The 26,224-nt window shown below is 37.3% G+C and overlaps 1 protein-coding gene across 5 annotated transcripts in view; it reads right to left on the reverse strand.

Annotated features, from left to right (window-relative positions):
* GMDS (GDP-mannose 4,6-dehydratase) overlaps positions 1-26,224 on the reverse strand; it is a 433,675-nt gene that overhangs the window by 392,075 nt on the left and 15,376 nt on the right. Inside the window, exon 1 of one of the 5 annotated variants that reach the window (XM_064507108.1) lies at positions 12,574-12,627. The exons of the other annotated variants lie outside the window; for them this stretch is intronic. Within the exon in view, the coding sequence (XP_064363178.1) occupies positions 12,574-12,612 (39 nt within the window). The 5' untranslated portion in view covers positions 12,613-12,627. Of the gene's footprint in view, positions 1-12,573; positions 12,628-26,224 lie in introns of those variants that run through there. 5 annotated transcript variants of the gene reach the window in all.

Consider the following 26,224-nt stretch of genomic DNA (forward strand, 5'->3'; position numbering starts at 1 on the left):
TACCGCTTCTTTTCAAGTCCCACAATTTTAATACGGGCCCTTTTCGATGCCAGTTTTTCTTTCTCTTTTTGACAAAACAGTTCTTCTCCTTTAACAGTCAGAGTGGAAAGTGGAAAAAATATCCCTTCCTACCTACCTACCTGCAAAAACGCATACGTATCACACAGTTGCATTAGCTTTCAACATATAAGAATTGTTTAGGGGTTATAAAAAGCAATTAAATTAACACATAAATAGAGTAAGCTAAAACACAAACAGGATAACTTCTGTATCAGAAGGGTGGGAGTGGAGGAGGCAGATTTTGTAGATTCCAACTATCCCTGCCACCATTCTTGGTTTCCAGTCTAATAAAAATAAATTAATGTGATTGAACATCCACACTAAGAAAAGGTTAAGAAATGACTTGATAAACAGTGATTTTTGGTATCTGTAACAAGGAAGGAAAGCATGATTATACAGTTGCCTGTGTATAAGATATGCATTTTCATTTTCGTCTTAAAAAATAAACAAAGAAAAATGTCAGCTGTTTTATTAGAACATAGAACACAAGTATGAGGCTCTGTGGTGAAGAAAAAGCTGAAGTCATTTTAAAATAGTTTTGCCAGAAGACTTCAAGCATTTCCTTTCTAGTTCCAGGAGCTGGTGTACAAGCTAGGCACAACTTACAAACAATGCCACCATTCTGGCCCCAATAAAAGTTCTTAAGTTTTTGGTTTATGAAAGGAAAACAACTAGATCATATATATATGTATATGCCTAAACATTTACACATGCACCCCCCCCCCATCCCAAAAGCTCAACAGTATTACTAAAAATGTGTCTGCATTTAATGGGAGAATAAAAGAACGTGTCTTCACTTGTTATTAAAGCACAATGAATCAAGTGTAAGCATTAATATGAAAAAGGCACCAAAGGAGGTAGAAGTTCTGTACTCACTAATCCAGGATCTTTCTCCATAAATGGTATGAAAACTTTCAGTCCCAATTTGTTTATCAGAACATTATTTTCTGTCGACTCCAACTGCAAGCTAATAAGAGGTTATACCAAACTGCAGTTCTGGGTAATTCCATCTGCAACACTGGAGGACATGCTGGCATATTACCCAGCAAAGAGAAACAAAAAACAACCAACCAAAAAAAAAAACAAAACAAAAAAAAAACCAAAACACCAGAACCACCATGCACATACAACAGCATTACCTTCTGCCTTGAGAGTACCAGTGCCCTGCAGCAGAATATTCTGGTTTGTCTAAAAGCTGGGCATCTTGAAACTATTTGTTGCTCCGAATTTTGTTTTTATCCTGCCATTTTTTCCTTGGAAAATTTGGAACAGTTGGAAAACACAGAAGTCTCCTCACGGGTATCAAAGGCCAAAATCTTTCCTGAATCCAAAAATCTGAGAGATGATTAAGGAGTATACTGATATACTGCAAACCCATTAGTTTAATTTAAGTGATACAATAATGTTGTTAACATTTTGGTCGAACATCATGCCAAAGTTCAAGCAGTCCAACAAGCAGCAGTCTGTTCAAGGACTGTACACAGAGGCCATAGTGGCTGCTAGCTAAGATGAAAAAAACAGAGGGGATGGAGAAGATGAGAAGAATGTTTGATTTAAGTTTAAATTACATGGAGTAAAAACATATTAGAAATTACTGTTATGTATTGTAATAGGAAGAAACACCACAGCGATTTGTGGCTTCCATGGGTGTTTAACTATAAATATTGCCAAGCAACTTTCAACTAGAGAGTCTTCCATAAGGGGGGTTAAGGGGAGGGGAAACTTTTTCTACCATATCAGACTCATCCATTTACCTTTCACAAGTTTGAGTTGAATTTTCTTGCCAAGTTTGTAAACTTATGTCGAAAGACCACTCCCCTTATCTTCATTTTAGTCTATATTCTGCTCCTGCCTGGGTAAGACCCATTCATTTGCAGGACAAACATGTGATTACAGTGGGGCAAGTACAAGACTTGGCTTGCCTTGCCTACGAGTATCTAAAATAGTCTAAGCCTTCATTCATCTCACCAGTCCTTCCATTACAGACTTGGGTTGGGTAGAACTATCCACGTCAGAGGAGAAAGAGCTGTGGTTTAGTCTAGACGCAGCATTTCCCCTTTCCTTTTACATAGTTCTGTTTCCAGTGAAGATCCTCTAGTGAGTAAGCTATGGGGTAGACATTCAACAACACAGGGCTGGGGGAGAGAAGGGGAAAAAAAAAAAGCGCTAGTTCAAAAGGGAAGGTCTCAGAACAAAGCTAGGAGCAAAGAAACTGCACTACAGTTTGGTATTCACCAGATTGCCGTTCTCAAGGTTCTGTCTATGCTTGGAAAGTGAGAACTAAGTATCTTGGATCCAACTCCTACAATGGAGGCCCGCTATTTGACAGCAGTGTTAATTAGTCCTTTATGAAGGGTAGGCAATTTATCTGTTTTAAACGAGCAAGTTTCCACTTCAAGATCTCCTGTTCTAGGAAACAGTTTCCAGCTTCAAGTTCTTATTAGATTCTCCACTGTTTCTTGGCCATTCAAATATCATGAATGTCAGCGAAATTTTTACAGTCTACAGTTGGCTGAGGTGCCACAGCCTTTCTTTAAATGCTGGCAGTGCACTGGACTAAACCTTACTGACTTTGAGGATAAAACTACTGTAATGTGTTCTGCTAAAGTCTGCTGTCAAGAATCATTCTTCATTTCCAAGCTGTATTTATTACATGCTGAGAAGCTGATACTCAGCTATGTGAGCTCTACTTTCTTCTATGCAGCCCTTCCTGTTTTTAATATTCTCACAGCTCAAAAACTTAATTTCCAGATTTTAAATTAAGCTAAAATCGATGAGTGGCTGAACTTCATGTTACTTAAACTCCACCTACAATATGAACACTATTTAAAAATAATTCCCACTATTAGTGCTGCTGGATGAGCTCCAGATATACACTAGATGCACATTTAGTATCAGAAGTTAATACAGATTAGTAAGCACTTGTTTCAGAATCTGCTTCTAACCAAGCCACGTCAGTGCACTGTTCATGAAATATGTTCATCATCACTGCATTTCAGAACAACAGCACAGCATTTCTGGCACCCCAAATTCCTTTGCTGTTCCTTTTCTCTTCTTGATTTTAAATCATGTGGTTTTTAGCCACTAACGGGGTAGTCAATATAAGAATAATCACTACTTCGTTACATTGGCCATTTTGCACTACCACAGCAAAAAAAGGTTTTTTTACTTTCCTTCTCTACAAGCTATGAAAACTAAGCAGAGAGACGCTCTAGAAGTCAGAATAGTTCAAGATTTAGGGGGGAATAGTACAATATCAATCTCCTTCAGCAAGACTTGTTCTGGCCTGCATTCCTAGTCCCAAAAACATCAGCAGTTGGTGACAGTTAGATCACCAAATACTCATGTGCTGACAGAAAGTAATCATGCCCTAAGCAAACAGTAGACATAACAGAACCCAGAATTTCCCAGCTTTAGGCTACACTGAAAGTTTTTCCTAAATCTTCGATATCCCCTCTCTCCACCACCTCAGTGGCAAACCTCATTCTTCTCCCAAGTTAGCAGCATTAGAAAGCTAATAAAAATCAACAGAAGTCAAACCTGAATCCATTCTAGCTCATGCACTACTGCTAACATTGCCAATTTCTGTTTTAGGATTCCTATTGGTATCCAAGCCAGAATGAGAAAGAAGTTATAATATCAGGTCAAACTGGAAACCGTGTGGGCAGAAGGATCTTCCTGTTCTTTGCAAACTTTCCAATTCTAATTCAAAACAAGGTGACACTTTTATAGTCACTTTTTGGTCCCAGACGTATTAAGAAAATTAAGATCCCAAATATCATGTTTCTTTTTGCAGCTGCATGGTGATTTTATTTGTATTATAACTTCTTTGAAAACAGTTCAGATGTGTTCAATATCTTTAAAGTGCTAGTACTTCCATCTTTTTTCTCCCTAAAAGCAGGAAATCAACCCCTGTTTTGAAGGACCTAAGGAAAAAGTTTCAAGGAAATTTTTTAGTTACTCACTTTTGAAGTCCTACTTCTGATCTACCAATTCCGTATTTAACCTTCTTCCAGAAAGTCTGATAAAAAAAATCTGTGGCAATATCATAATGTAAAATTATTTACAGGAACATCTTGTCGTCTTTATACCTGTCCAATACAGAATGCATCATGTAGCACTGGAGTAACCCCATATTCCTCCAAACTTGACAGTAGGACACAGAGCTATGCAGAACAAGTGTTTTCACAATAGCGCTAAACTCTATAATGAAATACTGTGGTGTAAAGTAAACCAAAGACAAAAATGCTTGAGGAGCTATATTGCTGAGCCACCTTGTGGCATATTTGTCATATTACAACGCTAAGCACTTGTGTGCACTGTACAACGGTGCTGGGATTTACTGTTCAAATTCAGGCAACAAAACCACAGAAAGTATACGCAGCAAAGTTCAGCTGTAGCATGCTCAAAGGCAAATAGGTATTTTGGAATTCAAAACACATAAGAATAGCCAAGTGCTAGTGTCAACCTAAAATTAGTTAAGCACTTGGTTAATCCAACCAATAATTGCTTCCAAATCAATTTGAATTCAACAGTGCTGTGTCGAAAAGTACATTTAGACTGTACAGAATTGCTTATGGATGAGGCACAACTGTGGTCTGCAATATCACCTAGTAAAACAGTCTGAGATAGATAAATTCCTCCCAAAACTGTAAGTGCAAGAAGTGTCACTTGTATTTTCTGGAGACTACTGATTGAAAAATATTTTCACATATAAGAGTTACCATACACTTTCATACATCATCTTCAAGATGAAGTCCTATAATCTAAAGCTTGTGAAGTATTTGTGCTAATGGAATTTAACAAAAAGGAAAGCAAAACCAGAAAATAAAGGTAGCCCTTCTGAAGCCTCAGAAAAAAAGCAGTTACCACAGAGAATTATTAGAGGCATCAGACAATCTCTGGAATGCATACATATGAACTCCCTTAAGTCTCTGCACACTTGTGATAATTCTAGCTGGCTTATTTCCAGGGCATGCACATCACTGGTTACTGCAGGTCAGCCATCACATAATAACCTATTACCCCCCACAGTGATTTATTTCTACTTCCAAACACTAAGACAGTAAAAAACACAAATCTGCTTTCTGTACAAGATGGGCATTATGTGCACAGTGGCAAAGTAATCTTCCTCTCAGCACTGTACTGTAACCATAACCTCAACAGGTTTTTTTGGCATAATTATAGTTTTCCATCCTTGCCCTCTGCAAGTTAGAAAAAGTTAGAAAAAAAAATTAAGGCATTCTAGATTCTTGTTTACCACTATATATTATGCATATTGCTCATAAATTACTTCTGTACATATATAATACAAAGGATAAAGAAATACCAATGCACTAACTACAAACCACCATGGACATTTTAGAATGAGCTCCAAGCCTCTAAAGGCAGGAAAATCCACCAGACCAGTCAGCTAAGATCCTGGGACGACGCAATACATGCAACTTTTGGGCAAACCAAATGATACAGACAACCTCAACGAAGCACTAACAAACCATATTTTTTCCTTCGGTCTGAAAAGTTTCAAAGTAATGGAGAAGATTTACAAGGCCTTAACGGCTTTTATAGTGTTTGCACAGACATTACAGAAGTACTAATCAGTATCATCATATGGGTAAAGCACTTCACTGTAACACCTATACTACAGTTGCCAGAATAGTAAAAAAGATTAATTTACTGCCTTAACTGTTTCCCACTCTGTCCTTACTGAGAGTCATGAAACCACAAATCCTAATGCTGGTTCTAACATCTACATAGTCTTAAGATCAGCCTCAATGTAGAGAATCACACCTTACCTCCCCCTCCTGAAATCTGAAATGAAAAGAAACATACAGTATAAATACAAAGACATTCTCATGCAGGCTCTCACCCATTTCCTACCACCCTCTTCATCCTGCCCACTTCTTCCCTTCCCTTTCCAGAAAACTTCCTAGAACATGTGAAGTTTTCCTTCCCCACTTTTGCTTCATGGCACCAGCAAGGAGATACATGATTGAAAGCTGCAACACGCATTTGTTCAAAGCACACCTATTAAGGGAACAGAATTACCAGCTTAATCTAAAAGGCTCTTCTCTCAAGTGATGGCCTGAAAACTGTTAAGTGAACTACGGCTGGCGGGGGGGGGGGGGGGGGGGGGGGGGGGAAGGAAGACAGGTCTTTATAAGCAGACTTATAAAGCAGCTATAGCAGTCTTTGACACCTCTCAGTCTCAAGATTTCATCTAGCTTCCATCGCCATGGCTTCCAAAAGCTTTTCAAGTATAGTCAATTTACAGCGGTGGAATTTCTCAGAATGTCTGTATTTTCATCATAACCTCACTTAAGGCAATCATACTGGAAAATTCTTATCATACCATAATGCAGCTACCTAAATCTATGAAGAAACCACTTTGGGCCAAGTCCACCAAGCTATTTAAACACTCTACGTTCCATTTCGATAGGACCAAAGCACCTACACTATTTTTGTGGATTTGGGCTTTAATTGCAGTATTATCACAAAACTGTTTTTTCCTAAGGGTATAAAATGCATGCACCTACATTTTTGAGTCTGCATCATGTCAATTACCATCAACCTCTTGAATAAATGTGGTTTTAAAGATGATACATGCCATGAACTTTGCCATTCACACATTCACCAACAGACACACTATTTCCTCTCTGTTTCTATGCCTCCAAGTATCCAATGTAATAGGTACACAACTACAACTTAAAAAATAAGGTTTGCTTAAGATTAACCTTGCACTTTATCTTCTTTCCAAGGTTCCATAGTGGGGAGGGTTGTGTGGAAATCAGGGACATTTTACAACTCTACAATCATTTGGCTTGGAAGACAGGATGCCCTGCAGGGACTTGGCAGAAGGCAAGTTAGTTAAAGGGCAAAAAACAAAATGAAACAAAAAGCCCAACTTTCTTCAGTTTCTTTGGTTTATATAACATGACAGCCATCAAGGTAGCAAAGCAAAAGAATTTGAATAGTGATGAGGGACTGTATATATTAAAGACTGAGGAAAAAAAATCATTAATCACAACAAGAACACATCTTAAACTTGGATAGCAGGTCTGCTGCACTTCATGAAATATCACTGTATGCTTGTAAGGATTCTGGGTAACAACTACAGTCGATTCCACTGAAATCATTTCAAATTTAATATAAGATAGATGGACTGTTGGCACTGAGGCTAAGATTTGAACAAACAGGATCACATACACTTTAAACAATGAACAAGTTTAGAGATGTTTCTGAAGGTACAAGTTTTGCAAAGTTGCAATGACATTACAACAGTTAACTAACTTCAAATTAATGTTTAAGTTTAAAAAAAAAAAGCAGATTCAGATTTAAGTCATGTAGGCAAATTGCTTGTTTTTCTGATGTGAGGAGAGAGCTTTACAGGCTTTACCCTGATATTTAAAACTACATCTAAATAACGGTATGAAGAGTATTTTAAAAATGGCAATGGATGTTAATTTAACTGAACACTGCATAATGTACTGGCATGGGATACTGTACTACTTTTGCACCTGAAATAGCAAAATATATATATATACGCACACACACGCTGGTGGCACATGTGTACAGAAAAATTGAGTATTAAAATATTATAACATTAGGCTATCACTCTCTAACTTTAAAACATATCTCTATCTTTCAGTAAACTATTGAAATAATGCTATGAATTGAATGGAATGAGGTCTATGTCAACAGGAACAAGGAATATTTTAAAACAATAAAACAAACAAAAATCCTGAAATGCTAGTAGACTGGCCCCAAATTAAAACTTTTCAGCAGCCAGGTTTCAAATCACAGACCGTGATTCTACTGACATAATATATTTAGCCATATACATAAACATCACCTAAAAATAAAATTAGCTTTTGCTGGTTTCTTGCAAAATGTATTTAATACTTCCCATAACTAAAACGCAAGCAGGCATTATGACGGCTGCTTCCAGGCAAAAAGCATTTCTTGTTTTTATGTAATTCGGATAGTACTATAGTTCAGGAAGGAAAGGGTTTATATATATAGGGCCTCTGCACACAAGTGGTTATGCAACTCAAACTCCTATTAACTTTTCTGAAACAGCGGATTCACATCTCATCTGCCTGAAAACTATCTAATATAGATTTAGAGAAAATTCAGCTTTCTTTACTAAAAGGAAATACATCTCTTGCTGTCTAGACATCCAATTTAAGGATATATATGCCAGAAATTCTTTTATCTACAATTTTGGAAATTCATACAGTAGTTTGATTCATGAAATTGAACCTGTAAATACAAACCAACTATTTATTTTCCCATCAACTGCAACAGTATAGTAAGTTTAATGATCTGTTTCATGTAAAATCCTGCATAATCCTATATTGTAGACTCTCATTGTTCATGGTTATATAAATATCTAGTTTAATTTACTGTGTTGTTAACTTTTTTGTACGCATTACCTAAAAGTGCCATAATTGATATTTTCCTAGAACCTGTTTGATGGAAAACTGTAAGCTCATAAATAGCATTTCAGACTTAAAAATTCTGTGCAATATTACTTGCTCATAACAACAGTTCTAGATATTAATCCTCTGCTGTCAGTAGCACAGATTTCTTCAAGGCAGAAGTGCTAATACAGAATGCATTTGCACTTGGATTGAAAAGTATGAATACTCAGCGCTGATGAGTTAACATGGGAAAAAGCATGTATTGCAAAGGGACTGCTTGAAAACCAGTAATTTATATGGTTGCATTCTTTCTAGCATGACTTCACTGTAACTGCTAAAGAGCACAAGCAAGAAAGACTAACAAATAAAATCTTCTGATAAGGTTGATAGCTTTTACATTTTTCTTTTTTTTTTTTACAGAAAATAGAAAGAAAAACAACTTCCCTCCCTCCCCTCAAAAAACAGGAAATCTATAGCCTGAAACTATCTGATTGGATAGCTTGGATGGCATGACTATCTAGTTGATAACCACATACACTAAAAAAGCTAAGCAATCTGAACAGGATTAGGATCAATCAAATCACTATATTTAGGTGGGGAAGAGAGGGGAAAGAGGTCTGTGTGCATGTGTATTTAATACACAAGTAAGTATGTGACGTATCAGCACTGTTTTTTCACATGTATGTGTTACAACAGCAACAGCAATTGGGCCGAAGTAACGTACTGATTTGTCAGTCAGCAGACATATAACACAATCGCATGATAGATTATGACATGATTATGGGATCAACTCTTAGAGAAACTTCTCTTTATTACTGTGGCAAGTTTAAGTTTTTAATATTGCACTGTTGCATTTCATTTTAATGTATCTATAGAATAAACAGGAAGGTCAAGGAAAATATTTAAAATTTCTGTTTTTTAAATGTGAGAATATGAGAGAAACCAATTAAGCTAGCATATCTATCTACTTTCAATTAAAGTGCTCTTACGCTGAAAAGTAGTTTTAGTCTATAGTAAGGAATACAGAAATCTAGGAACAACGTTTCCCTTTGACAGATTTTCCCAGTACAAGTGAGGTAAAAGTGCTCAGCAGGAATATCTTGCTATAGCCCCAACTCAGTGCATTTCTGAGGACAGCTCACTGAACACATTTATTACAACAGTTTTGTCTTTATAAATAGGTTTTCCCAAAGTCTGATAAACAAAGCCCAAATTAGAGTCAAACTGTTGTATAATATAGCAATGGCAAGATACATTTTAGCAAAATGCAGTCTGCCCACAAGCGACCTGCCAAATAAGCAATTATTTTTAAAGTATCTTAACTGTTTCTAAAACCATGTATGGCATTTAAACTAGCCATTTTATTATTAAGAGCTACTTAGGTTCAACAATATTTAATATTTGTGATGCTATTAGAGTACTGAAACAGTTTACCTAACCTGCCTGCAGATGAGTATGTTCAAAACATAGCAGAACTAGTTTGCTAGCAGCTCATGGACTGTTTAAAAGATCTGCAATTTAAGAGGGCCTTTGTAAGAAGACTGAAAAATAAGGCTCAGACTACCACAGCTCTTGGCCACAGTTTGCTCTGGATCTTATTGGCAGGATCACATAAGTTCTAAGGTGCTCTTCACTGCTCAAAAGATAAGAAATAAATCAGTTAAAACTGGGGGGGAGCAGGGGGACAACAACTCACATCTCCCAAAACAATGGTCAAAAAAAGCATGGTCAGAATAATTCTTTTCTCTTTCCATAATTTCCAGAACCTATACTCTCTCTCATGTATTAGACACATTTTTGAAAGTACTTGTAATGCAGTCATTTTTTAAAGTCTGATTTTACAGAAGTTTTAGTTCTAAAAAACAAAGAAAACCATAAATGGCTTAGAAAGTTTGGTTATAAAGGCTGTCCAGCCACTTTCTATATTTAATAGAAGCCATATAAAGTAACAATACTGAACAGTACATTTACTGGCAGAGATAACAGCATAGGAGAAAAGTTTTGCCTTTAATTGAAGTTGTCTACAGCTTCCAGCCTTGAAACAGTAATGGGGTTTAATAGGTTATTGTATTCGATCAGAAATAAACTCCGAGATTTTAAAAATGGTCGAAATGATCTCTCTCTGCTTCTGTGAAAGAGTACCATTTATCATGGTGTCTGTCTCTAATACTACTGGGATATTACTTGGCATAGAAACAGCTCCGCTCTTGAGCTAGTTAGGAGTTCTCTGACAAAACCAAGAAGGTTTTATAAGGAAAATTCCAACTAAAGCAAACATTTAATGGGAACATACTTGAGATAATTTTCACCAGGAAAAACTGGGTTTTATCAAGCTTTTTTGGGGGATGGTGGGGTGTCTTTTCTATAAGGTGTTTGAGGTAGTTTCATTGACAGCAACATCCCCACTCTAAAATGTTCAGAGTAACAGGGTCTACAGTCAAAGCAGTCTTCAACAAGGATCTCAGCCTTACTAGATGACAGCCAAAGTTACCAGGTTATTTGCTATTCTGGAACAAGTTTAACAGCTTGTATATAAGAGGTGGAATTCCTGATGTATGCATAAGTGATTTGAAGTAAGAATATCAACTATCACCTGTAACAGCTCTGGTAGGGACCATAATCTTTGGACAGTGGAACTATTTTTCCCCCCATCTCTTTTAGAATATCTAATTAATGTAAATTTAATTTACTCCTAAACAAACTTAATGAACACAGCTGTCCAAGCAGTTATTCCCTTGGAGGACTAAATTTCAAAGCTCTACAAACTACTGCTGAGTGTATCAGTAAATTAATACGTGGCCTTTAATAAACAACTACTAACACAAGACTTTCTTCTAATAGTTGCTCATATTAGATAAGTAAAACTTGGATGATTTCAAGAAAACTTCTGATAAGTTTCAAAGATTCTTTGGTCAGAGATGCAAGGATCCAAGTAGATAAACAGTAAATGGCTAGGCAGATATTTGACAACTTTAGAGGCTAACAAAATAAAGGGGGGGGGGGGGAAAGGCTGTTCTCAAGTTGGCCACATGACTTTAGACAGGTGGTACTGCTTCAGCAGTCAGGAGCTGCCAAATTCTGATTTGGAGACTTTCAATGGGCTATATCAGGCATCAAGCAAAACCAGCATTATTTCAGCACAAAAGTAGGGCTGATGCTAGTTCTAGTTCTTCCTGGCTTACTCTACTTTGATTCACAGTTAAAGCTCTCCAGTTTTTACCCGAGTCCTTGCGCATGTCTACTTGCGGAAAAATGAGATCCTATAGCAGACATTCCTGTGATTTAAAGCAATAGTTACTTATATGAACTTTTTTAGCTGAGCACACTGTGATGTCCTTCAAAGGTAGCACAATTAGCCCCAACCATTTCCAGAAGCTTGTCTTTTCAGACTACCAGCTACAGGTCTCAGTTACCACAGGAAAAGGTTTTTCTTGCAGCAGTGTCTCTGTGGCAACACTACAAATAATTTTTGTTGTAAAGATCTGTAAGCAAGTCTATCCTGTAGAACTTAGGGTGGGGAGTATCATCCTTGTTAAATTCCCATTCTTCATGATGACACTCAGCCAATTTAGTCTACCTAAAACTTACCCTCTACAATAGAAAGCTATAGATTCCCAAAGTTGTCAGGATTTTCCTCAGACATGTAGAAAACGGGGTTGGAAAGAATGTGGTGCTAAAACAAATAACAGGTGTTGTATATACATTTTAAATATGAGAGGAAGAGTATGAACAGTAATTTTAAAGTCCACTATATGCACCACTGAGTTCAAACCCAGAAATTAAAGTTTTTAATCAAGGCTTGTAAATGTAAGCGTGTGGAAGGTGGGCATAGCAGTGCTGAAAAATCAAGGTGTAGAAAAGAATATTTATTTTATACAGGAAAAATGACATATATACACACGAGCTTTCTTCTATTACACCAGGTCTGCCTTCTCAGAATAGAGGTTATTTGACTATGACACATATTTATGTTATGTCTTTTCACTCAGAGATCATGATTTTCTCCAAGTACTTTAAGGAGAAAACAGCACTTTTGCTGCTTTATCTTCAAACTGGCTGCTACCTCAGAAATTGATAAATGCTTAATTACCATGTGGAACAGCTCCCATAGGGCCAAAGAAGTCTCCATCTTTCAACTCAGGAGGAACCTTCCAAAAAAGGGCCTTCCATCATAGAGAAAGGGAACCCATTCATGAATTCAGCAGGATGGACTTGAAGGTACAGAGGATGCCTCATGTTCCTTGGATTGAGAAAGCAGAAAAGGAAGCCAAAACTGTTCACAGATATCCAGAATGCGACATAGACATTAACTTATAGTAATTTCACATTATGTGTACTTTAACTGTGACAAAATTTTGAATTCTAGTGTATTATACATACACATTAATGAAGCAAAGTGATTATCCTTACAGTACAACACCTAATTTAACAAGTGAACGTGGATACACAGAGCAATGCAGTTGCATGTTGATCACTGCTCAGAGCAGTTCTGACATTCATATTACATGCACCCACTAATAAGGAACAAAATTCTTCCAAGTTTCTTGTATATGCACACATGCAAGAGAAAAAAACACACACACACACACACACAGCAAAAAACAAACGTAGAAAAATACTAGACTTCAGATGCTTTAGAATTTCCAAAGATGGTTTCCATCCCACACGAATTTTTCTCTACAACTCTAGCCTTTCAGCATCTGTGAAACTGCAAATAGTACCCTCACTTTATCCTCAATTCAATATTGAGTGTTTCAAAGCTGAAAATGGACCTCTGGGATAAAGTGAAATGAAAAAAATATGTTGGAAACTGAATAATGCTATGCCACAGACATGATTCAATTCATTCATAATTTCATATCTCATTAGAGTGAAAGACATGCAACTTGCTAAAAACCTTAAGGGACAAATCCTTTACAAAAATCTTTTCTTGATACAAAAAAAATGAAATAAGAACTTAAAATGGTAATAGCTAATCTTGTACTTCATTCTGCAAGTTTGCTTTCCTAGTAACACACACAAGCAAGCTTTATTATGAAACTAACACTTGTTTTTTAAAAAGCTTTGCCCTCAGGATCAGTGTTGCATTTTACAAAGTGCTGTCGATAATTCCCTTCAATACTTAACTTCAACGTGAGATAGAGTTTGACAGTGTTTAAAGAAAACCAAAACCTATGTAATTTATTCTATACAATGAGATTCAAGTTTCTGTATTATGACTAGTCAGAGCAGTGATGACATATCAAGATATCAGTTGACTTCTTGAATTACAAATCCAATTTAAAATCAGGAAAAAAAAATAAAATTACATGATTTCAGCACTTTAGTTACTTTTCAAATTTTATTTACACCCATTCATTAGAATCCTGTCCTGATTTGCCTAAAGATCTTGCCATTTATAGTTCTGAAAGACTTCTAGATAACTAAATTTATCAGTTACAGTCTGTCCTTGTAGTCTTGCCCTGTCCATGTTAGATCAGTTGAGAGCAAAAATAATGGATAACATTAACAGAACAATAACAGAACAGACAACAGTAACTAACACCAGGGCATTCATTCCCAGATTAAGACTAGAAAAATAACAATTAATAACAGCAAGACAATGAACACTGACTGTTCATCTGATGTTTGATCATACCAAAAGAGTCCACCATATTATAGCAAATGAAGCCTATAAAGTAAGGCTTGCAACTAAAAGTTCATTTAAAAAGCTGGTTTATGAACATCTGCCTATACCTTCCTGTCTCTTTTGTTACTGTACAAAAGTTTTGACTGAAATCATACTCCTTATGCCATATTGGTATCCACTTGTCTTACAAATTGGTAACAGAAACCTGAACTATTTTACAGATAAACCAGTCCACACAATAGTGTTTCTAGAGTTAACTCTTCTGATGGTGGAAGGCTGATGTAGTTTTACGAATACAAGGCTAAATCTCTTTTTAAAAAGATAGAGCCATTTAAGTATAATTTGTTGGGCAGATCATAAAGGCTTTTAAATTAGATATATTCTGCTATCTCACTATCATTTTATGTTTTGCTTTACTAAAGCTCTCAGAAGTCCTATTGTCAAAGCATACACTAATGGAAGAACATAACTTCTCAAAACCCCCTTTTTTAATTCCAAGGTTAAACAGTGTGAGCTAGTTTGATGAATGACTGTGATCCATCTCACAGAAATAAAGTCTCCAGGTGCAAAGGAAAAAATCCTCCTGCAAGCAGCACAGGTTGACTATTATTTGCCTGTCATAATTTATTTCCACAGGATTGGTGCTCATCCAAGCATTTTTTTCATTGCATTTATTGATATTCTCTTGTTCTATTATCTCAATCTTTTACTATGAGGAAGGCAATACATTCAAGTAAAACAAAAACATCTCATTTTCCTTAAATGTGTATAGAATTACTTCTAGACAACAGAACAAAGTTTTCAAAAGTACTTTTGTTTATAAACTAAATGAAATATTACATTAAATTTATACATATAGAACTTTGAAAGACTTAAAAATTCTAGCTTCCTAATGAGACTGTAAGAATCAAACCTGAAATTACTGTATAAACTAATTTTTAATGCTTTGCAGCACAGAAAATTTTCTAGGACCTTTCACAACTCTTCCCATGGTAACCATTTCTCTACTTTTATAAAGTTGCAAGATTTTAAGGAAGCTCTACTACAATTTTCAGGTCATTTGATTAAGTGACATAATTTTGAAATCAGTTGTTTTTTTCTCCCAGTGGAGTGAGGTTCTTAGTATTTTTGGAGATGTGCTATTGTTATTGAAGATCTCATAGCTCCAGTACAATGATTTTTGAACTGTGTATGTTGTATGTCCCCAACCTTCCCACTAATTCAATTTAAACAGTTTAGTCAACCTCTTACCTGAAACACCTGCTGAAATGATTTTTATTAAAAGCCTTTTCTTTTCTTTTTTTTTTTTTTTTTTTTTTTTTTAGAAAAGTATAAATAGCTCCCTTCGACTTTAAGGCTGTGCGCATTTATACCAAATTATTTATGTTAAAATATTCAGCTGTTATAACTATTTAATTGTAATGACTTAACCTCTCATATATACCGAGTAAACTGTCACCCCTCTCTGAGCTTACAGACTTCCTCCCATAACAATGAACAAGTGGTTGAACCCCTATAATTGTTTCCAAATATTCAACAAAAGGAAACAAAATACAAGTGTTGAGCCCCTATAATTGTTTCCAAATATTCAACAAAAGGAGACAAAATACAAGTGTTAACAACACTATCATTAAGAATGGCAGACACCTGCCATTAAAAGAGGTTATCTTGAGTTATAGATAAGTTTAGTAAGCTTTAAGAGCTCCTGGTAACATTTTCTATATTAAGTTGTTTGCCTTTACTATTTGAGGGACCATGTGGGAATTGACTATTCCGGGGGGAGGGGGCGCAGGGAGAAGAGGAGGGAAGCAGGGGTGGAATATGCTCTTTAATCTCTCTAGAGAAATCCATAATAAGGCTGTTTTAAGGATCCAGCTTTAAAGATGAATCTGCTTGCATAATTAATGTGCCTGCAGGCTGCTTGCTGTAGGACATCCTACACCTATTGTCAGGGAGCATGCAGTAGACTGCAGGAAGAGAGAGTGCAGTGTTTGGTTATGGCAACTGACCTATACAGCAGAGGATAAAACTATAACCATCTACAGCCTTAATTTCTCCTCCCCACCCACCCGCACCTTATATCTAATAGAAATTCGTTTTCCTGAAGACCACAAAAAAATTATATATATTGTGCTATATATTTTAAAATGTATATTAAAATCAAATTAAAACCTAAAAATTTAGATGAACATGCATACTGTAGTGTTTACATATAAATAAGGCCATTAAATTTAGTTTCACTACAGCAGACTAACATTAGCAAAAATTAAAGCAGTACATGCTTGCTACACATTTTTGAAAGAAGGTAAAAAAAAATTCCCTGAACCCAAAGAAACTGCTGGCTAGACACCTGGAACAACTTTATTGAAATCTTTCACAGCAGCAGCTTCTTCTGCAGGTGCACAGAGAATGTTTTCTTCACTTGAATTTATTTGACTTGTTAAATTCAAAAGCAAGTTCTTTCAAAGCTGCAAATGATTTCAAATAGAGAAAACCTGGAGGAAAAGCAAGTTTTCCAATCTATGAAATACGAATAAAGAGACCTGCTGTCACTTTTTGGCAGGAAGAACTCCACTCAGAGCACCTTAAAAGAAATAAAGAACTTGGGAGAGCCACTGCTCCCACGGAGGATGAGGCAGGCTATGGAAAGTGCCTCTGCCCATCACACTTAGAAAATACCGGTGATTGCCTGATGGCTGCTACCTTTCCTTTCCTTTGTTTTCAGCCGTAGCCTAACTCCTTAGCTGAAAACTGTATCTTCATTCCTCCCCCAACAGAGTTTAAAACGCTCGCCTTTAAGTAAGAGGATTTCCAACTGTTGGTTCTTAATGCATTTTAATTGAGGCCAGGCTGGCCAAAATCACAGGAAAATATTGTCAGGCAGTAAACAAGCAGAAAAACATTCATTCATAATACTAGAAAGAGTAAAAAAATTAGTTAATACATATTAATATAATTGTTGAAACAGAGTAATATATTCTCCTAGTTAACAGAAGTAGTACCGCAGGTAGTCTATAACCCCTATTCAGTTGCCAGCATGTTTAATGGTGAGCAGGCTTTGAAAATGAACTTGTTTTTCCAAGAGTTTCAAGTGCAGAATTATAAAGCCAAGATTAAGTACTTGACTTAAAATCAAGTCTCCTGAAATGCATGATTAAAGTTATATGATTCAAATCATTCCCCCCCCCTTTTTTTTTATTGAGGAACAAACACATTCATTTGCCTCACACATGTACCATACAGATAGAGAGAAAGTAAAGTACAGATAGAGCAGGAGGAGCTCTTTGCATTTGTATTCTGAGGAAAGCACATTCCTATACAGAGCTACTTCTGTCCAATAACAGAAACTCCAGTTCACCACAACTATAAATTGTTTTCATATGGAGAAGCTTTGAGGGAAACATGGTAATGCATTTAGATCACTTAGGAACAATTCCAATTCTAAGGGATTTCAGTATAGTACTTGGGGACGGACGGACGGACACACACACACACACACACACACACCCCCCATAGCACCCAAGACAGGAAAAAAAAATACAGTAAGATAGGAGTAATGCTATATTGTGGGAAAGTATTCAAATAAAGGAAACCTTCAACACTTTTTTGGGAAGCTACAGATTTTATCTTTAAAATAAGTATTATTGTCCATCCATGAATTAATATTTAAATTATTCCTATAAGCTGCAAATAAATTAATGTCATAAGGTTGCAGCAAGTGTACTTTGCACTTCCTCGGCTTTGATTATACTGCAGATTACCTGCCCCCTGCCACCAGTATTACAAAAAAATACTGTAAATAAGCTATTTATCTGGCACACAAATATCATCAGTATTCAGTATCTTCAGTATAAGAAGATAAGAGTTCATATTATCTTTCATAATATAGTCAAAACAAATCTGCGAATGCTTTCCTAGGTCTACATTACCAAGCTCTGTTAACACATTGTGTTAAGCTTGGTCATTTTCTTAATTACTTGCAAAATTTACTTAAGAGTTTGGAAAAAACTCATAGAGAAAATAACCCTAGAAATAGAAAATAAAAATCCCAGTCTAAAACATCAAAACGGCATTCGAACAAGTCTCCCACAGTGGGTCTACTGTACTATGTCTAGTAGAATTTGGCATTTTCTCTAGAGTAAGTCAATAACAGGAACTCAATCATAAATGCCCTGGTTTCCGGCTAGTACAGTAGTCTCAGCTGCTCAGCCTAATGGGGCAGGGGCACACAAGTTTAAATAACAGCTGGCAGAGAAGTACACCACAGAAGGTTAAAAGTTGTTTTTAAAGCGGAACTTCTTTTTCTTTAAAAGAAAACAAGAAAATACTCTTCTACAATGCTTTCAGTTTTCACTTATTGGAGACACAGTTCTTTTGCTAAGATTCCTAATGCTTAGGGCACCATGTATCTGGTGCCAATTATACTAACAAACATATTTAACTCATTTTGAAAGCAACTAGCCTCTTAACAAAACAGATGGAATTTTCCATTAACCTAGACATTAAATCTTTTAACAAGTAACCTCTTAACATTTTATCTCTGTAATAGTTTTAATATTCCTACATGAAAATGCAGTTAAGAGTTAAAGAGATCATGCAGTTTCATCAGTTTATTGTTTTTGAGAGGAATTCTATAACATTTGTAGAAAAAGAAAAAAATACTGTTGAGGGAGGACTAATACATACTTTACATAGCTTGTTCACTTTATGTAAAAGAATCACTTAAGACCTGATTTCAGGAAGCCTTTATGTGAAGCTCTCCCCAGAAAAAAAGGCTTGCAATGAACTTAGATATCTAGCATTTCAGTTCCTACTAAAAGTAGAAAACAGTAAATAATTTTAACATATATAATAAGTTTTGGTATTAAAGATGTCAGTCTTTAATTACAATTAAAGCACTGAGACCATTTCCAATGGACAGGCCACTCAAATTTTATTAGTTCAGCAGGGAATTTTCAACCCCAATCTTAAACTGTAAACCAAGATTGAGAGTGAAGGCCTTTTGTATGGTTAAACAGTAAATCTTACCCACATTCAACATACTGCAATCACATAATTCGATGTTATAAAAAGAAGTTCCTGAACATTATCAAAACTAATTAGATACTGGCATGCACATCTCATTTCACTTAGGGCAGCAATGCCTTTTCCAGTTCAACAGAACTCTCAGCTGCATGACTCAAATCCACACTTACGTAAAACAAGCAGGTTTTTTACTGACATCCTTTTGATTAGAGTAGGCTTTCTCTGATTCACATTTGTCAATTTGCAAGTATCCCAGAAGCTTAAATCCCAGTCTCCATCTGCACAACGGTAACAGTTAAATAAGCAGTGGCCACTACATATGACAAATTTAACTTACGATAATAAGCTTTTACTTTGTTATTAAGCTCACAGCTTTTCCCTTCAGCTGGAAGGTGGCATCACCATGTTAGCATACAAGCTATTTAAACATTCCTATATATCTATTTAAAAATGCCACCTCCGGGGGGGGGGGGGGGGGGGAGGGTGGAGAATATTCTGGTAACAGCCCAAGAATTCCATTGTATCAACTTACGTTTTTCAAGACCATTGGAAATATTCTCAGAAGTCTTCCTTTTAACTATTTTCTGTTGACCTAATAAAACCTAGACTAATAATCTAAAGTTGTGCAAGAAGGCTCTTCAATTAGTTTTTACTGATAGAGATAGCAATGATGTATTCCAAGGACTTTAACTATCTGATGGGGTGATCTGTTCCCTTCCTCATCCACAAGTCACTCCACGCCTCACGCTTACAGGCAATAAAACAATTTCTCCTCTTAAAACAAAACAAAAAACCCTAAAATTCAAACATCTTTACATACAGAAAAAGGAAGAAAAACAAGGTTATATTTGTACCTCCACTGGTTTCCAGTATAGAGTATGAGTGTCAATTTCTTTTATAGGCAATTTATTGACTTTTTAATTTCTGGGGAATTTACATGCAATAATACTTAGATTATGAAAAAAATGGTAGTCACACAGCCAGTTCTTGTGTATTTCTGCACATCAACAGTCACAGCACAGTTCCTAGAATGCAATACATTTTTACACCAGAGATCCAGAATATCAGACACACTGCAAGACTAAGAAACCTTGGCAAAGCAGCGTGGGAAAGCATGCCTGGAATCCTCCTATATTCCATATAACCCAATGCTTAAAGTTGCTATTTAAACTGTTACCCCTATTCCCAAAAAACAAGGTGCTACACCTTTCCTCACTAACAGCCACAGCTGTAATGACAACCCATGTTCTGATACCTCAGGTCATCAACAGCAGAAAAAGATATTTAAATGGAATAAAAGGACTCTCTCTAGTGCTATTTAGCACTAGGCAACAAGTTATCAGGCATACAGTGAAAGTATTCAAAAAGCCTTCTACATAAGATTTGTAGAAAAACCCCACACTTGTATCTAAAGACTGGCTTGCTTTAAAAAGAAGTAGTGCTGAAAAAAAAAAAAGGCTAGAATTTTACTCAACTATATTTGTCCTTATAGGAAAGTATAATCTCTGGAAGAAAAAGAAAAAAAAAAGGTGATAGCTACTCAAGACAAGCATGAAATGCAGAGAACACGCTCTCTAGCAAAGCATCCTTGTCTGATACAGAATTTCTATGCTGGCCAAGTCACTTCTGTGGGACTTAGAAATGCATCATTAGTAACTGTATGCAAGTGCTTAATGTGAGATGCTTAAAGGCCCCAACTGGGAGAGGTTCTGAATATACCAAAGCTACAGCTAAAGGAACCTTGCTCCAAGTGTATGAAACCCACCCGGAAACCATTAACTTTTGGTGACTGGCATTAAAAAACACTACAGGCAGTATGTCAATCCTTTAGCCACACTTTCAGCAAAGAACAGGGCTGCCCTCCTCTCGCCCTCCCCATTCCTTCCACAAGAAGGCATATGACTACAAGGCAAGTCAGCTCACCAATCCAGTGAAAAATGTTACCCCCTTTAAATCAGATCAAACTGATCTATCTCTACAAGACACACACCATGCATGCAGCAGAAGCCAGATGTCCAGGCAAGGGCTGCCTTTCACTCCCCTTCGCACTTTAAGAATGTCACTAGCACCACAGGAAGAGCTATGTTTCCTTTTTTTCCCCCAGCAGAGGCCAGTCCTAAAGTAAGACAGACGAGGCTGCCTCTAGGCAGGCAACTAGCTAAATTGTCAGTGTAGAGGAAAGAAGTAGGGGAAGGAGCGACTATCTCCCTGCAGGAAGGTGGAAAAGGTGGAAAGGTCTTTCCCTCACAGCTGTTTCCCCGCCTAGGCCCTCTCCTACTGCTTACAAAAATCCCAGCCTCAAGATGTTCCCAATCGGTCCCCATATTCCACTTCCAAACCTGTACCCAGCCTCCCTGAGCCCACTTCCTCTTCTTCATGTGCCTGTTCCCAGACTCTCCTTCCAAGCACCTCATCCACCTCAGACATCCATCCATGAATTCTCACTCCAGTTTCACTGCTCAAACTCAGTTCTCAAATGCTACTTCCCCTCATGACTGTTATCCCTCTGCCCTGCATCTCCGACTGCCCCCTCCACTTGGCTAGCGTCCAGTACCAAGCTTCTTGCCCAAACTCTCTTATTTAGCTAGGTCCTCAGTGGGATTTTAATCATCTGCTTCAGCTGATGACCCTCTCCCTCACTTTTATTTCAGAAATTCCAGGCCTCATTTCTCCTACACAGTGCTGATCTACTTCTACCACATTCCCCATTTAGATTACACAACATGGTTCCTCCGCCTCCTGATCCAAATTACCTAGAACACTAAAACCAGAAGAGAGATGCTATCAGATTTCATTCCTGTTTCCCAGTCTCACCCCAGCTCACTGAGGAAGAGAAGTCCTGTCAAGCCTCAACTATAACAGTCTGGAAAATACTTCACAAGCCCACGGGGATGCAGAGTCTGGCAGGAAAAAGAGCTGCAAGGACTGGAACATGGCCAGCATGGAGCAAACCTTCTGAGAATTCAGACAGGCAACACCAAGAAGTCCCTATTTGACTCTAAGAGCAGACTTGTTCAGGAGTTATGAATATAGCTGAATCAGAGACAAAAGCCCTCTTCCCAAAAAAGATCGAGATCATGCTCCAAAGCATGCACCCCACCCCAAAGTGGTATGAAGATTATGCAACATTGCAAAACATCCCCTTTCCCTGCATGCTTGGTTTTTCATTGCAGTTGGCTCTTCCGGACTGAAAAGTTATGGAACAGATAGCCTGTGTAGGAAATTTTAGGCTAAACTGTTAAAGCCTGGCAAAAGACACACAGAAGGCAAAAGAGGGCCATCTTACTACAGGAAATTTCTGGTAGCCTAAGAAATAGTACTACCAAACTCACCTACAGTGACAGTTGCAAACTCCTACAGAAGATTATTTATGCAAAGCATCTAGTCAATGCTGTGTGGTCAGAGATAAGCTAGAAGTGAGCTAACACAGATTACTTTCATGAAGGATTCAGACATCCATAATTTAAGCCGATTTTGTGATAAGTCATGGGAAACAAATCCTGTACATGATAGCAGTAACTAACTTTAAACAGTAAATCTGTTAACAAATATCACATACTTTCCAGCAGTTTCTTGCCATATTAGAGTACTATGTTATGTTGTCTTCCCCCTTCCTGACTGGCATATCAGTTATCCATAAGCACATGCTCTTCTCACCACGACTGCAACAGAATAATAGCTCAGCTTATCTGAGGAATATGAAAGTCAGTATGCCAGTGCTGAAAAACTCAAATAAACTGAATGCTTAAGAAAACTAAAAATACTCCAGGCATACACAAGGATTTAATCCTACTCCCATTTAAGTTTATTTCCTTCAAGTTTTCTCTCTTTGTCAAGACAACATAGCTAGAATCTTTATAACATGCATTTTCCACAGGAATCAAAGTGAATGTACTTTTTGCCAGAAAACAGAAACACATACTTCTATTCTTCAGCAAGGTCCAAGATTTTTTTTTTAAAAGGCTGCCACTAAGCCAAACCAATACATTCCTTCTGAAACAATTTACTTTATATCCATATGAAAAAGATATAAAAATTTCAAAGATAGCACCCAATGACTTGCAATATTCTTTCAAGAAGATAAGAATAATTTTCTGCTTGAGCGACATCAGCCTCCTAAAATTACCCTTTGATGCAACAGTTCCATAATTCCTCTTGCATGGAAGAATTAAGTATGTAAATCTCTGCACATCTGGACAACACTAAATCCTTAATAAAAAGAACAAAATTGTTGTTGGCCAACTTTGTGATTTTTCAAGCATGTGAAAAACTCAAGTCTGGGAATAAACTGGCAACTTCTCAAGTCCCAGGGTAGGGCAGATAGAAGTGTGATGAATTACTTTGCTAGTTACCCAGCTACATCACAGCAGAGCACACCAGCTGTGACACAGTGAAACACTGTTTAGAAAGACACATACTTCATAAATCCATATCTCAACAGAAGACTGCCCATTGAGGAGTTTTTCCTCCCTTCCCACTCAAATTGGGAAACTAAGATGCTGATGTCACCTCTAAAGTTAGCCATCAGTTTCTCCTCAAAGCCTGCAAAAGGGGGGAACAGTGGCAGCTACAGCTGCTGATGACAGTGACTGACAGAAATTTTCCTAATAATCAAAAAAACAATAGCACGGGAAGCTGGTGACATACTATCATATAACAAATAAACCCCAGAACAGAAAAGGCCCATCGGGAAAACAGATTCAATAAAAAGGCCGAGAAAGCTAATATGCTGAGAGGACAGGTTCTTGCTGCTTACATTCACATCCTTTAATTTGTGGTAAAAGTTTCAAGTTTAGACATGAAAAATTTCATTCAGCAAGCATTGCCATGTATTCAGAATGTGACAGGAAAAGTATTTATCAAAATATTGCCTTCAGCCAGAGCAAGGTGGGCAGCTGCTATATAAAAGTCACCTTCAAATCAAGAAATGGGCACAGCAAGGAAAGTTGCTCTGAAGTGATTTCTTTTAAAGCCAAGCCAAGTTTTACGTACTGTGTCTTCTCTTACCGGCTAGGACTAGTTTTTATTTGAAATATATGTAAAGGAAATAATATACATTTTTGGTTACTTTTACCATATATATATATACACACACACACACACACAAAAATAAAAGGACACTCCCTGTACCTCTATTCTATTTAGGCAAAGTGCTGATCTTTCAAATCAATGCAGCCCAGCAAGCCTTGCTCTGGCGTTTGCAGACTGTCTTTCTGTCTCCTCCCTCTAGGTGGAGAGCTTTACTGTTCCTCAGCTCTGCAGCCCTGCATGGTGCAACCAAGAAAATGGAGAGAAAGCACTACTACTCCTACTGTACAATCAATTTGTGAGATAAGACGACTGGTTTTCTTCATAAAGCATCTGTGTTAGTCCACATAGCAGAGGAAAAAGAAGATGCAGGAGTGGTGGGTACTCTCTTCACACCAACATGAAACAGAATTCTACAAAAGCAGAACAGCCTTCACAGTATTTCCAGGCCTCGAGCTTCCTGACAGGCAGGGGGAGACAGGACCTCAGTCGCTCTCCTCAAAACAGGGCTGTTTTCAGATTCAGAACCTGGGATTTCTCTCCCTGAGCCAGTCTGGCCTCCCCTGCCTGAGCAGCAGTTCTCTTCTCACTACCCATATCATCACACAAATCAAGTTTCCTTTCCCATCACAAAGATCAGACAGGAATCTGACAAAAAGCTTCCAAATTTATCTCAAATTTCATTACATTTGAAATCAGTTTCAAATAATGGCAAGAGAGGTGCATGGACTGACTTCCTGTTCAAACTCCTTTCCCCAGAAGGCCAGTGCATGAACAGTTCCTCTCTATCAGTTGCCCACAACAGCAGCCCTCCTTAAGAAGTTTAAGGGAGAGACCTGAAGTACTCTCTCCACATATAAAGCTTCATCACTTACTAAAGCAGTAATATTATTCACTACAAGGCTCATCTACCAACCTTCCCATCTTGTCATGAGGAACTTACAGGAAATACTTTAAAAGTGGAAATCTTTTTTTTTAAAAAAAAAAAGTCAGATACAATTGTGGTACCAATGAACAAAATGATGAACAAATCTCAGGGCGAGGTGCTGGGGAGTGGGAGGATAGAAACACAGTCCCCCCCCCCCCCAACACACACACACACACACAAATTAGCACTTAAGTTTGCTAAATAACCACCAAGATGGAACTGATGATGCAATAACAGCATTTACACTCAAACAGCTTGTTATCCTTCACCTGTAACCACTATCTCAGTAGCATCAAGTTTATTCATAACATACTACTATGCTTGGACAATGTAATTCATTTAAGCTCATTAGCAAGCTCTCTTGAAAAAAAATATTTGTTCCGTTTGTGAAACGGCACTGTTTCACTCACAACTGGTTTAATTGGAGCCAAGTCCACACTTCCACTAAGAGAAGCCATCCCACCTTTAACCTTAATTCCAATTGCCAGCTACATATTCCTGCCACCTTCCCACTTGGCCTGGCTGGCCACACAGCCACAGCTGAAAACCAACCAAAAAATCTTGAATAGGAAGAAAAAATAAAAGTTTTCCAGTAGATCAGTTTTCAGGAGTCATCATCTTATCCTAAATCTTAAATTAATAGCCACCTCCATCAAACATAAATAATGTCCCTTACATTTCCTGTCCCTATACGCTCTTGTATTTTCTGTCCTTGTCAGCTACCCAAAAGAAGAGTAGTTTTAGCTGGGCTTGACAGCTGTAATTCTGATAGAGCCACTGGAATAATCTGAGCTGGAAGGCAACAGAAACTTGACAATTTCTCCTTCCCTCTCTCCAGTCCCCTGTCCCCCACAATCATTTTCCAGTGGATTAGTCAGCCTTTTCCCATGTAATTAATGAACTAAGTGTGGCTAAATGTACTAACAAAGATGGCAGTATGCCAAGTGTGTTAGCATGGAGACCAGACTTGCAGAACTAATTAAGCCATTCCTCCTATGAAATCTCTTAAAAAATCTAATGACAGCTTTCACCGCAACAGCTAAATCCAGCACAAATATTTCATTATATAAGGTGTTTAAAAGGCACAACTATATGCGCACACATGCTACAACACCTGATGCATCTCTCAAA

This window comes from Dromaius novaehollandiae, chromosome 2 (assembly GCF_036370855.1).
Source record: "Dromaius novaehollandiae isolate bDroNov1 chromosome 2, bDroNov1.hap1, whole genome shotgun sequence".
NCBI lineage: Eukaryota > Metazoa > Chordata > Aves > Casuariiformes > Dromaiidae > Dromaius > Dromaius novaehollandiae.